The following is a 13,873-nucleotide window of genomic DNA, read 5'->3' as shown; positions in this document are numbered from 1 at the left end:
TCCATCTAACCCTATTCTCTATACCGTGCTGGGGATTTATTTATTAGCTGCAGTTTGTTATCTGCAAATGTGTAGGTCAAGTGATATTGTTACAAGGGTAGCTATAAGCTTCCTTTCCTTACAGACACATTAAAATGTTCAAACTAGAATTCTCCTCTGCTAGTGGAGAACAAAGTTTTAAATCACTGTCAGATGGAAATACAAGATGGTAACCACATCTAGGAAAAAAAAATTGATAATGGAATACTGAGTATAATGTGTCGTGCCTCCCTCCAGAATCCATCCTTCAGTGTTCAAATTCATTTGTATTTGAACTTGAAGTAAACAGTCTTATAGGGGAGAGAATATTCTTGAAGAGACTGCTTAATATTCGTCTTGAGGAGGTTTTCCTCCTCCTTTCTAAAATACTTTTGTCTCCCACCCTCAGCAAACTCTGCCAGTAGACCTGAGCAACAGCAGTGTTCGGAGTAGTGGAAACAGTGGGGCTAGTTTCCATGGCAGCACCTCGGCCTTTGACCCATGCTGTCCAGGCTCCACCTCGCGGCCTCCAGTGTATGTTTCCCAGGCCACCCCGGGGCCCAGCCAGACAGCTTTAGTGGACTCATTCAGCTCCTCCATGGTGGCTCAACCTCAGCCACAAACACAACCCCAGCAGCCATGCAGACATTACATGCACCCCTCATGTGAGTTTGGCATGCACGCTTTAATTACGGTTTCTCTCTCTTTGTTGTTCAAATCCATGTTCGAAGGGTTCACAGCTGCATTTGAAAAAAAAGCCTGCTTCCAGTTGAGTAATGCTGCAGCCAGAAAGCATCCTTTTCTTGCGTATCTTGTTATTTGCGTCTGTGACTGAAAGCTACTGGCCTAAAAGTCTTTATAAAGCAGGTGTACTAAATATTTAATTGTATAATCCTAGTCTCTGAAATGGGATATGAATTAACTGAAATAACACACACTCCCGTCAAAGATACTAATTTTGAGCAGGCCTTGAGCCTCACTGTTATCAGAGATACAATCATCGGTTTTACACACAGTGTATGTATTTTATTAAATCACCTGGAAAGAATATCCAGGGACAGGTTTTTATTATTGGCATTCCTATGACTTACACTTGTAAAACAGGGCAATGAATGGTCGACCTCTGCTGGATCATGGTAATTATTTTCATTTTTGTTTAAAACTGAGACTAGAGAAACTGGCTGTTTAATCTGTTGTTTTTTTCTTTTTATTTTGTTTTTTCATTTTTATTTAATTCTTTTTTGTTGGAGCCCAAAGTTACACTCTCAAGATTAGACAAAAGTTTTTGGTAACATCTTTATACGACATAAAATGTGACCTGATCTTCCTAACGATGAATACAACTTCTAAGAAAACACACACTTGTTTCTTTACTTTTAGGGGGACACTGGGAAAAAAATCAGTTAATCCAAATGTCATGAGAGCTATTAAAATGTTTTTGATTTTAGTCTTTAAAAAAAAAACAAAAAACTTTTTTTTTTCCTCAATGCCATCTAAAAGTATAGCAATAGAGAAAACCTAAATGAATCAAGAATCAAACCAGTCCAGATTAACCTTGATTTGGTCGTCCATTTCTAACATACTCCTTATTAATACTTTTGTGTTTACACCCAAAAACGGTTTTACAAGGTAGTTAAGTGATATTTGAATATCTTTATTTGACATAACCAAAGATGGGTTTCCGCAATATGAGCACCAGGTGTCCTCTGCTGTGTTGGAGGATGAAGCACCTGCTGTGAGCCGTTGTAGTCACCATGAACTTATTCCCAACCACAATCAGAGTGGCTCTGTTTGGATAAATGTATTAACAAGGCTCCTGAAGATGTAGGAGGATGGTTAAACCCCTTTTACTCAGGCACTGAAAGCTCTGACATTGTCTATGGGTTTTACCCAGATGGACTGTTTGTTAAAAGGCAACTAGAGTACCGTAATTACCTGACTATTGAGCGCACCTCAATTTAAGCCGCACTGGCTAAAAATAAATAATACATACATGTGTACATATATAGGCTGCACTTGCTTCTAGCCACCGGTGTCCACATTGTCGCATGAGATATTTACACAGTAACATTTTTTAGACACAGAAACAACTCGTAAATACATACAGGTAACATCCACAAATATGTACTGGAAATGCTTTTTTCGAAACACAGCTGATGAAAAAGATTATTAATAAAGAACACAGGGAAAAGTCCGTCCATCCATCCATCCTTTTTCTATCCCCACTTTGTCCTAGTCCAGCTGATCACTATCTTCGTCTTCCTCAAACACATTAAAACCATAAAAGCCGTCTTCTCCAGTGTTGGGATTGATCAGCCTCAGAATTTCACAGTAATTTCATCTGGCCGATGTGACGAAGCTAAATGTTTTGGCGGAATGAAGCTTATTAGCCCCAAAAAAATCCATAAATTAGCCACATCATAAACTGCATTGTTCAAAGTGTGTGAAAAAAGTAGCTGCTTATTGTGCGGAAATTACAGTAAGCCATTCTTTAAAGACAAATATTCGTAAAAAGCCAGCTCTGTAGTGCAAAGTCAGTGCCATCTATGACCAAACCACCGCAGCATTCTTGTCTGTGGACTCCCAGCTTGTATTTGTTGCCGTTTATTATGCAACTGGAGTGAAATAAAAACAAAGCTGCTAAAGAACTATATATATATATATATATATGAAAGTGACTTACAAAAAGCAGCCAAGATCCAAAGATTTACTGGGTGGACCAACAAGGTTAGGGAACCTCAAATTCGGTGACTGGAAAACAAAACACTGTGATCTTGTTAGAATCATTAAGGTGATTTCCTGCCTCCTGCTCCTTGTGCCACAGTCTCACCTAACCTCGGAAACCAAGGCCCTGAAGGTTTTGAGCTGTTTGGTAAAAGAGCTCCAGTTCCTGTCTGAGTCTCATTGGCCTTGCATTAATCAGAGTTTATGTATGAAAGGATTAAGCCAGTTGCAGCTGGTGCTCTCTTCTCCTGTCCACATCCTGCTGCTGTTCAGACAATAAGCAAGGAAACCTTTGTTCCAAGAATGTCAAGGTGTTTTCTATTAAATGGCCGATTCTGTTATGTACTCAGGAATAATCAAGTTACTTTTGTGGGGAACATGTAATATCGAAGGAATGTTTGTGTCAACACTTGGTGTTCATGATGAGCTGAATTGTTGAAGAGATAAATTATTTATCTTCCCTTTTCCCCCAATGCAGATGCCCCTCTAGCGCGCTCATTGCATCATCAGCCCTCCACTGCCTGCCCTCATTCTCACGGGAACCCCCAACTCACACCTCAGCCCCCCTCACAAGGTGATTATGTCATTCCCCACACTGTTCACTCCTTTCACGCACCACTGCCATCCCACCCCTCAGGCCACACAGTGCCCTCTGCCCCGCCCCCACCTATGCCTGCCCACCACCTCTCTAGCTCAAGTGCTCCACTGGCCCAACACCTGCCAGCTGATCATCAGACTTTGCCACACCACATGCCGGCACTCGGGGCCTCAGTGCAGAGGCTCCATCAGCACGAGATGCTACAGAGGATGGAGGTCCAACGGCGCAGGATGATGCAGCACCCCACGTGAGTAGCACCAGTTAGTTGTACCCTCCCTCAGTATGAAATGATGAATTCTTAGCTTTAAATCAGTCTTTCATGAGCTTGTGTTGTACCTACTTTGCAGGCGAGCACACGAGCGTCCTCCTCCACATCCCCACAGAATGCACCCGAACTACGGCCATGGACACCACATCCATGTGCCACAGACTATGTCTTCCCACCCACGTCAGCCTGAACAGAGAACTCCTTGGTCAGTGTAAGAGCTGAACACTAGTCTCAGTCCAAATGTGTTCATATACGTCGATTTCTCAAATAATTCACTTTGATTATGGACAACATGGATACGCGCAGTAACACGGATTACTCAATCACTGTGAATGTGTACGTCAACAGGGAACTTGGCATCGAGGCTGGAGTGACTGTGGCACCGTACCCTTCAGGGCACCTGCACTCCCACCTGCCCCACTACCATCCTCCCCCTAGACTGCACCACTTCCCCATCCCCTTCATGGTGAGAGAAAGAAACGCAGCGCACACATGCATATATTTGCATAAATGAGAATCACTTTTATATGAAGTCTGCCTTAGATTAATAATGTTGGCTCCTTATTTATAACATCAGTTATTTCAAGGATGGTTTGGTGAGCCCAATGAATTATGCATAACCAATTAATAGTCACTCATCAAGCACTTCAAGTGCACATTCAAATCCAGATGCCTTGAGACACTCAGATTGCACAAATAAGTCAACAGGTTCCTAATGTCAAAGCCTTTTGCCCCTCAAACATGTGCCGCCTTCCTGAGATATTACTGTAAATGTATGTAAGTGCACGTGATGTCAAAGCACAGGTTTGCCAAATGTGTTTTCTTCAATACGCTACGAACAAGTGGGTCTGAGATGTGGAACCGTATAATTATGCGGTTTATTTTGTACATATGACCTTCGCAGATATTGTATATCTGCCCTGTAGGCACTTTAAGAAGCTTCTGACCTGTTTTTTGAGATTACATTTTTCACAAAGTTATAGTGATATACATATTCACTTTGGTTTTAAATGTTAACCTGAATGTGTGCCTATTCCTCATAATCAGCTGAATGCACCCCTTCAGGCACACACTATGTATATTGCAGGGTTTATACATTTAAATAACACCCAATAGGATTTATTTTGCTGTGGGATGAATAACAATAAAGAGACATGATTTTAGGACCTGCTTTCACAAGCATTGAAGTATTTGAGTTTCATTTGATCTTTCTCAGCACACTGGCATATCTGAAGTGACCTACCCGCACATTCGCTACATCTCATCAAGAGTGACTGGCTTTGGAAGAACCTATGAGGTAAGGACAGGTTTCTGTGTATGTTGTTGTTTTTGTGTATATACCCATATTCGTATTAATTTGTGTATATACCTATGTTTGTATTAATTTCAAAACAAGCACAACAGGGGAACTAAATAGATATCACAATAAACAGAACCCTGTGTTTTTCAAGTATTGCCATAAGTGTGAGGAAGGCAAACCACAAGAATGAGTTAATGGAGTTTCTCTTCAACGTTATGTGTCCTATAATACCACTAATAGCTACTGCTTTTGTTATTCTAGCACAGCTCTAGTTTAGTTCAGCTGATCAGTATTCACACATTTCTGTGTTGATTAATTTTTGCCAATGACATGCCGGTACTCAGGATAGGCAAACGGCGAGTATAACTGATTGAAAATCAATTTTCTCAGTGGCTCATTTGACTCAATTGCCAATTGTCTCAGGACCTGCTGCATTTAGAGGAAAGATTGGGGACTGTGAATCGAGGAGCCTCTCAGGGAACCATAGAGAGGTGCACTTACCCACACAAGTACAAAAAGGTGAGGCCTTGTAAGGAGCAAGTGTGTGTGTGTGTGTGTGTGTGTGTGTGTGTGTGTGTGTGTGTGTGTGTGTGTGTGTGCGTGCGTGAGAGTTAGAGAGAGAGACTAGCCATGTACATATTTTATAGCATTTTTCTGGTACTATTTGTAGGTGTGCTTGTGTTAGTGTGTTTTGGGACAGAGTGTGTAGTGGTCTTTTGTGCTCATTAAAAACGTTGATGTTTGCCAGCATTTAGCCAAAATACTGTAGTGTCTTTTAGTAGAGATTGCAAATGTGAAGATATTGTTGGGGAGAGGTTTCCTTAGAGGTTTCCAAATGTATCTAAATAAGCAATCTAACACCCTGCCACCCAATACAGAAGGTGTTGGAGAGAGACATTGACCAACAGTTAACCCCTGAAGCTTGGGCATCTATTGGGAAAAATATGCACGCAACCCCAGAATCGGTGAGAAATAATGAACAAATCAATTTGGAAACATGTCTCTGCTCACTTGTACATTAGATGTTAGCTGTAGTCTTGGGGGCCAGGGAATTCGGCTCTAGTAATACTTTAATTAGCTTAGCATAGAACAGCTGATAGAATGTGCTTTTCTGTTTTCAGGACAAAATGACCATTCTCTCTGTCCCCAAAAAGAGTTAATTGTTTTTACTGGTATGTTTGTTCAGTGAATAGTTACCCCCTCTATTTGCAGTACTGCAGGATATTCATAATCAAGCATCATATGCATTTCTTATGTTACCAGTGTTCTAGTTGAGCAGATTTAATTTGTTTTACAGAGTGAATTGAGTAATAGGATGGAGCTACATTGAGTCTGCTGAGGCAGCTTTGCTGTTTGATGCTGCGTATCAAAAGCCACATTTCCAAATGTTTCCCACTAACAGAGAAAGCTGCATGGCAAGCAAGATGAAGATGAGGGGGCAGATGAGGACACAGAAGAAAAATGCACCATCTGTCTGTCAATACTAGAGGAGGGGGAGGATGTCAGGTAAATGTACCCTCCGAGGTACATGCTCAGTTTACGGCTCGCAGTTCTGAGCGTGTGCAGTAAGGTCTGCTGACAATGTCACATATGAGATGTTCCATGTATATGTTTCATTTACAGTCTCTTGAGGTTTTTTGATAACACCCTAAAGGTCTAGTAATCAGCATAAAACCCTGGAGCGGCTGAAAATGACTCACCCAGTGGAACTGAATTTTGGCACTCGCTCAAGTTTTTAAGAGCAATTTTCTGCCCTCTGTTGGGAAAAAGTTAATTGGGTGCCACAAAATGAAGGAATTAATTGGCAGAGTTGTTGACTGCAGTCACACGACTCGCATTGACTCAGAGTAGTGTCACAAGTGAGTAATTGTGTACTGGATCATTAACCCTGGATTCTTGGACCTGCATGATACTCTTGATACTCTTCAAGTTCAAAATTTAATGTTATTTAGTTTTGTGTCAAGAGCTGTGCTTTGTTTTGGCTATGGTGTCCTTCCTGTAGACTTCATGTAGTAATCTCTGTCCTAATGTATCAGATAAACTGTCATTTTATCTGTCTATTCATTAACCTGTGTTAATCATAGTGTTTTAAAATTGGACTTATCTCCTGATTATTCCCCGCTGCATATTGTCATCCCATTTAAACAGTTCTCAAATCATTACATTAGTTTTAATGAAACCGACCTGAATGACTCTAAACTTTCTGATAACTTCTGATTCGTTTTGTATTACATTTTAAAGGGCAAAGCTGGCAGTAGGCCATTTTGTCACCCCAGCCTTATTAAAAGGAAAATAACCAGGAACATGTTTGTTTTGCTGGTGCAGTCCCCGAGACCACCACTTTTGTTTTGCTGTCTGTAGTTCGGCCTCAGCAAATTGTTCTCTCCCCTCAGAGAAAGCTTTAGAGACGTATTTGGGAACGTTGTGCTCTGACTTAATGTGTAGATTCATTGATATTACAGAGAAGGCTTTCCCAGCTTGCACAGCACCACAGTAAACAGTGGACAAAGTGGGAAGTTTTTTTTTAACATATGCCAGTTAGTTCCCTCAGGAGTAGAAAGAGACAAAGAGTAGAAGGAAACTGGAGTAATTATTTCGAAACATTACTCCATATGGACCTTAAAGTTGACGTTTCATGTTTGAATCAACATTTCCACTTTCGAGGCAACCAGGAATGTCAGCGTTGTATACACTGCCCCCAAGTGGACAAAGAAATGACCGTTGAACCTCTTACCGGTCACTGGGGCAGCTTTGCAGAGGCCAGGCGTTCAAAGGGTCGTCGTCCTCATGATTTCTGTTTCTCCTGCAGACGCCTGCCATGTATGCACCTCTTCCATCAGCTGTGTGTGGATCAGTGGCTCCTTACCAATAAGAAGTGCCCCATCTGCAGAGTGGACATTGAGGCACAGTTGTCTGCTGAGAGTTGATGCTGTTTTTTTCCTATCAACACTTTTATTGAAATTTATTTTAAGATCATATTAATTTTCTCTTCAGTACTGCAGTCAACCAAAGATGGCATGAATTACCTGCGCAGCTCTAATATTAGAAAATTAAAAATGAAAAAATAAAAACATCTGACAAAAAAGCATTGAGCCTAGAGTGCCAGCTATCACATATTACTACAACAGCTAGGATTCTCCATTAAGGGTTTCAGATTTTATGTATTTATAAAGCTTTTATGTAGCTTTTGATTGTTTCCTCAAGTGTCATTTTTGTTTGGTTTCTCTGCATGTTTCCTTGCAATGCATTTCTTTGCACATATAAACACAGGCTTAACACAGCCTAACAACCTGCAGGTGAGGAGAGCTGCTCTAGTAAAGATGCATTTCTGTAAACCTAATGCCTTGCTTTACTAGAATAGATTGTCAACCTCCAGTTAAAAAAAAAAAAAACATTGCAGAATTCATTTTACCAACCATTGTATTGAATAGTTTGTTTAGAAGATGTGGATTGTTAGTGAAAGATGTTTTTTTTTTTCCTAAGAAAATCATTCCTAGACATTCCTAACTAGGGAACTATGTTATCAGCTGCTGTATTAGTGCACACCCAGTATTTCTAGAGTGGAAGTAAACTACAATGTTCACCTCACACCCACAATATGCCCCGACCTCCACATCTACATCGGACGAGTCACATTTACCACCATCTGATGTATTCTTGAGGACAAAGTAAAAGAATGTCACGTCCCTTTCTGGACGGTTCTTTCAAATTGGAATGATTGTTGGCATCTGCTGTGAATCTTTTCTTCGATACTTCCGAGGCTCACCTCCACAGATGGCCTGTTACTTTAGTTACTGTAGATGTTACTGTAAGATGATCCTGCTCATTCACACCGGCGTGTGACCTGAAAGCGGTTTCAGTTTTAGATTGGCCTTAACCTCCCGTTGGCTTCTTCTGAGGGAAATACACAGTTCAATCTCATAATTGCAGTTGGTTCTCACTTCAGCCCATTTTAATCCACCCCCTCCTTTTGTCTCTCTGTAGTTCAGCAGCTAGCGTCCATTTTACTGCTGCCGAAACAAACACTAATACTGTTGACTAACTCACTCGCATAGACTTGCACAAGAGAGAAAAGGGTAGGAGAAAAGTAGTGAATATGACAGCGTGCTGAGGCTATGTATTTCCACTCTGATGAATATTAGAAAAGAAAAAAATATTTTGAATGGAGTGTTGAAATGCAGTACTTGAAGCAGGTATACATACATTAATTGACTCAAATGCACCAGGATCATATTCTGTGGGATTTATATTAGTTTTAAAAAAAATAATATTAATAAACTTGGATAACTCTTGAGTCTTTTCCTTGGCGTCCTCTTTGAAAATCAGTTGTTTGGTGTGAATACATTTGCAGATATTTCTTTCGGATTAATCCCTCCTTTAATGGCGTTTTGAGCTTTAAAATCAACACTGCGTTTTAGGATATCCCCCCTTTTTTAAAAAAAGGTGGGATTTTATTAAACAAAGGTGGATAGCGATTCCAATGCTGCTTGATTGTGCATTTCAACTGTGGAAAATAAAACACCATTAAATTGACGAAAAAAATGTAAAACTGCTGAACATTTTGTCAAACGCCCACTAGTTCACTGCCATATTCCACTCAAATCAATTCAAAGTTAGGATCAGGTTATGCAATGATCTTGATCACCTTGATAGTAACTCTTTCAAATATGAAAATGAAGAGGTATTTTAAAAAAAAATTCTTCAGAGCACAAACAACTGATGTTAAAATTAAAATGTCCAAGGTATGAGGGCTGCCTCACAGCGAGAAGGTCCCTGGTTCTCTTCCAGAAAGGGCCCTTTCTGTGTTGAAATTGCATGTCCGTGTGGGTTTCCTCCGTTTTTGTCCCACAGTCTAAAAACATTCAGCAGGTTATCTGGAGACCCAGATGTGTGAATGAGAGTGATTGGCTGTTTGTCCCTACATGCGGCCCTGCGATCCACTGTCAACCAATCCAGGGTGTACCTCACCTCTCGCCCAATGACAGCAGGGATAGGCCGCAACCCTGAGCGCAGGTTAAGCAGTATAGGTAATGGGTGGATAGAGTCATGAAGAATAATGACGGAAACTACTTTGAAGAATTGCATTTTTGAGTGCTGAAGATGAAAACTTTAGTGACGGTATCTACACAGCCCACAAGGGGGCAATGCAGTGGTGGTCAAGACTGAGGTTGGAGTTGTAAACACAAGCCCATTATAGACACTACCAATAAATAACTTGAAAAAGAAGCTATTTTACAGCAGAAATGACATTTCTTTTCTATAAAACAGCAAGTTGTGTTGTAACACCAGTCAAAGTGTTGTTAAGCAAGACACAGAGCCCCTGATGGACAGCAGCCTACAGCTCATGGTTCACCCATGCTGGGTTACTTGCAGAGAACGAATTTCCCCACGGGGATTAATAAAGGATAAATTATTATTAACTGCTCACTATTTCATTGTGTCAGCTCCGCTTAGGGTAGAGGGCAGTCCTATGGTTAAAACAAACAGACCAGTTCACCTTCAACCATTTCAAGTACCCTTAATCCTTTCACATGCAGCTGAAAATCAGTTCAGTTTTACTGTGGCATTTAATTTTGGGAGCTAATGTCATCTTTTGGGAACTGCCACTGTTGACTCGTGCATATCCACACACACACAGAGTTTCAAAACATTATTTCAATCAATCATTTCCCCCCTTGAATGACACCAACTGGCTGGGTTACATATTATTAGAAAGCTCTATTAGTCACCTTTGTAAGGAACTTTTAAGGATTGTTTTTGTTGCGGCTCCCAAGATGTGCCTGTTTTACACTCTTGCATTGATCTGCTGGGTGGATTGAATGATTGCGCTCTCCCACAGTTATGAGGGGGTGAAATCACTACACAGTTGCCATTTTAACACTTAATTCACATTACAATGACAGGAACCACAGTGGCGTGTGAAGGACCTTTATGCAGCCACAGCAACTTGGACACCTCAAAATGCTGGTCACATTTTACTGTGGGATGGCATTTCATTCTTCCACCAGGATTTTCTTACAGTCAACCAGAATGGTTGTGTTGGTCACCCTAGAACGTAGTGCTCATTTGGGTGAGGTTTGGATTCAGCGGGCATTGCCAAATCCTAGAGATACTCTGATAATCCCAGATTCTGGAGATATGGGATCACCACCTGCTTTCAGAAGATCAGTCCACACACACCTGGCAGCACTTGAGGCTCAAAACAAGTCAATCCAAACAGGGGAGTTGCTCATTCAGAAGAAGCAGCATGGCGTGATGTCTACAGTCCCAAGTAGAGCTTTACAATACTTCAACTTGGCAGTCACAGGAGTAAGCAGTCTCACCAATGAAGCCTCAGAGCTAAAAGATGGCAGCATCTCCTTTAATGGCATCAGAACACCTGCGTTTTAACCACAACTACTGCAAAAACTATACTTTCTCTTAATGTACCTGAGTGCTTTTCAGTGACATTTGGAGGGGAGGATGTTGCAGGAAAGCAGGCTTAGTTTAGGAGGTAAAAGCGTCTACTGTACCTTTGAATGGGTTTCGCTTCCCGTGGAAGTGGGGAGGCCGGAAAAGCACAGGTGATTCCTATTAGTGTGACACCTGAAACGAATAACGTCGGGGCAGAAAGACTGGACGATCCTAAACCGCGACGGGGTGCAACTTGTCACAAATCAGCAGTAACAGACTACGTATTCTGAAATGAACCACTAGTTTATATGAGACATAAATAGATATGCACATTTTTTGTGTTATCACATTGACACTTTAGGGTCATATCATTGAAATGTAATTTTCCCATAGACTCCAAACTCATTAATAACTTAAAGTATTTGGTGATTTGTTTTGGGCATGTCTGCCAGATGATGCTCACTCAAAGAAATCCTAGTGGAAGAATAAAATCACCTTGTTATCGTGGAAGAAAACCACAATATGTAAAAAAAAGTCCTCACAGTGGACCAATCGACAGAGAATATAATTAGAAAATGATGTGTATAAATGAATTAAAATGGGAGCGGTTGGCATGTGAATGTCTGCTCAAGCACACGAAACTTCTTATTCAATCATTTAATGGGTGATCTAGTAATAAAACAAAACAGAGCAATAATATTACATGCTTTATTAAAAATCCTCATTCACTGTTTTTGTATTGCACAAGGATGTCTGTGATCATCCAAGACCAAATGATATTTGCTGATGATTTATGAGAAATTCTCAGCAGTTTGTTTAGTGACGAGAGCATAATGTGGTTATTTAATTAAAAAAAAAAATGACAGGAATGTGTAAGTAATGCAACAGCAGTGCAAACAATGTGCAGGAACATGAAAGCAAAAAGCAAATGGAATTCTTCATAGTGCCATGGAAAAAATTATCAACAAACATCTCTCACCTAAAAACACTTTTGCACTTGACAAAACAAAACAAAACAAAACAAAAAAAAAAATCACGAGCCACCCTAGTCTGTGATAATAACCGATCTGTATCCGGACAGTAAAGCAGCCCCAAGTATCAACGGAAGGGAAGAAAAACAAACAAAAAAAAAAAAAAACACAAAAATTAATTTAAAGTCCAACAACAGGCGTACTCCTACATATGAACACATATACAGAATCAGATCGAAAATGCCTGTTTTTAAACATTTCTGTAAACAAAAGACTGCTCAGAACTAGGCTTTTTTGCTAGTGTGGCGGTCTGCTTATCAACAACGTGACTTCTTTCCTGTGGCATGAACAGGTGACAAATGTGTGTTTCCAAGGTAGTACCTGTACTAATAAAGTGCTATTACACCACAGACAGCTTGCTAGTTACAGTACACGGCCTCTGTGTCAAAACATACTAGTGTGACCAAAACCAAAAACGAGAGAGGGTCTTCCAGATGATCCGCCACATACTGTCTTTCCAACTGGTCTGTTAAAATGCTTTGGTATTTCAAATGATACAAAATCACAGTGTGATGAATTAAAAAAACAGAGAAGTCTGATTCCTGTTCGCAGTAATTACTTTGAATGAAAATAAATATTGCTGTCACACAGCGGCCACGTCACTTTTTCTTTTTTCTTGTGGCGACCATATCTTCTTCAGAAATCAGCGAGAAAAATGACACATGGAGAATAAAATCACAGCCTGTTCCCACAGATAATGCATGCTTCATTCCATCGCCAAAATGTTTCGCGCTCCAAACCTCGGCAAGGGGGAAAATGACAGTAAGGATAACACAGAAAGCTATAAATACAATAAATAGTTTTGATCTGTACTCGAAGGGACTGCGAAGAAATACAGACCCCCGGGGTCAAAGAGTCCTCTCGTGTTTAAAGCAGAGCCTCGTTTCAAGCCTCAATGTCTTTTTTGGACCGATGTAACACAGAGTTACATTCATTTACGACAAAGGCAGTAGTGGAGGAAGTGCGAGGGTATTTCCTCTAGAAATCTCACAGTGCTTCGCTCTCTGACTAGGATTTCCAGTCTGTCCTCTGACGGGGACGCGGCGGGCTCTCCTCCTTGCGCTGTCGCCCGGCGACCGCTAGATCTTGGTGACGTAGTTGTTGGGGAAAAGTCCCTGTTTTCCTCGCAGTCGTCCCGTCCACCATCCAGACGCGTCTGAGGAAAGACCGTGATCGTCTGAGTGTCATCTCTCAACGATAACAGACTAGTCGAGCCTGGACGATACGCACTTTTGGAACCGGGAGTCAAAAATTGCAATGCCGACAAGATCGGTGGCATCGTGATCATCAATATTCTAAATTCGACACAAAACTGGGATAAAATAACAAGATGCAACTGTAGGTAAACCGTAGGTAACAATGGAATTATCGTTTACATCAGACCGCGGGCCAATTGCGGCCCTTGGGACAATATTTTGTGGCCTTCTGCCTGAAATTAAATCTTTGCGTTTTTTTCTCACATGCATCTGGGTTTTTTTTACAGTGGGTTTCAAAAAAAGAAAATTAAAAAAGTAACTTTGCAATGTATTTTTTGCTTCAAA

General features: G+C 40.8%; 2 protein-coding genes across 5 annotated transcripts in view; one reads left to right on the top strand and one right to left on the bottom strand.

Annotated features, from left to right (window-relative positions):
- The window catches only part of rnf111 (ring finger protein 111), a 34,122-nt gene extending 23,794 nt beyond the window's left edge, over nucleotides 1–10,328 (top strand). For 2 of the 3 annotated variants that reach the window (XM_086175281.1, XM_086175283.1), the window contains exons 7-15: nucleotides 428–683; nucleotides 3,221–3,587; nucleotides 3,688–3,813; nucleotides 3,957–4,074; nucleotides 4,825–4,905; nucleotides 5,332–5,427; nucleotides 5,787–5,873; nucleotides 6,311–6,414; nucleotides 7,718–10,328. In XM_086175281.1, the coding sequence (XP_086031407.1) occupies nucleotides 428–683; nucleotides 3,221–3,587; nucleotides 3,688–3,813; nucleotides 3,957–4,074; nucleotides 4,825–4,905; nucleotides 5,332–5,427; nucleotides 5,787–5,873; nucleotides 6,311–6,414; nucleotides 7,718–7,835 (1,353 nt within the window). In that variant the 3' untranslated portion in view covers nucleotides 7,836–10,328. The remainder of the gene's footprint in view (nucleotides 1–427; nucleotides 684–3,220; nucleotides 3,588–3,687; nucleotides 3,814–3,956; nucleotides 4,075–4,824; nucleotides 4,906–5,331; nucleotides 5,428–5,786; nucleotides 5,874–6,310; nucleotides 6,415–7,717) is intronic. The other variant, XM_086175284.1, reaches the window with a different exon arrangement.
- A 1,667-nt stretch (nucleotides 10,329–11,995) lies between these two features.
- myo1ea (myosin IEa) overlaps nucleotides 11,996–13,873 on the bottom strand; it is a 44,684-nt gene continuing 42,806 nt past the window's right edge. For both annotated transcript variants that reach the window (XM_086175279.1, XM_086175280.1), the window contains one exon: nucleotides 11,996–13,488. In XM_086175279.1, coding sequence (XP_086031405.1) covers nucleotides 13,412–13,488 — 77 coding nt within the window. In that variant the 3' untranslated portion in view covers nucleotides 11,996–13,411. The remainder of the gene's footprint in view (nucleotides 13,489–13,873) is intronic.

Source organism: Fistularia commersonii, chromosome 27 (assembly GCF_037954325.1).
Source record: "Fistularia commersonii isolate RoL2024-O1a breed Wild chromosome 27, RoL_Fcom_v1.0, whole genome shotgun sequence".
Lineage (NCBI taxonomy): Eukaryota > Metazoa > Chordata > Actinopteri > Syngnathiformes > Fistulariidae > Fistularia > Fistularia commersonii.
The sequence above is the reverse complement of the archived record's forward strand: the minus strand, read 5'-3'. Positions and strand labels throughout refer to the sequence as shown.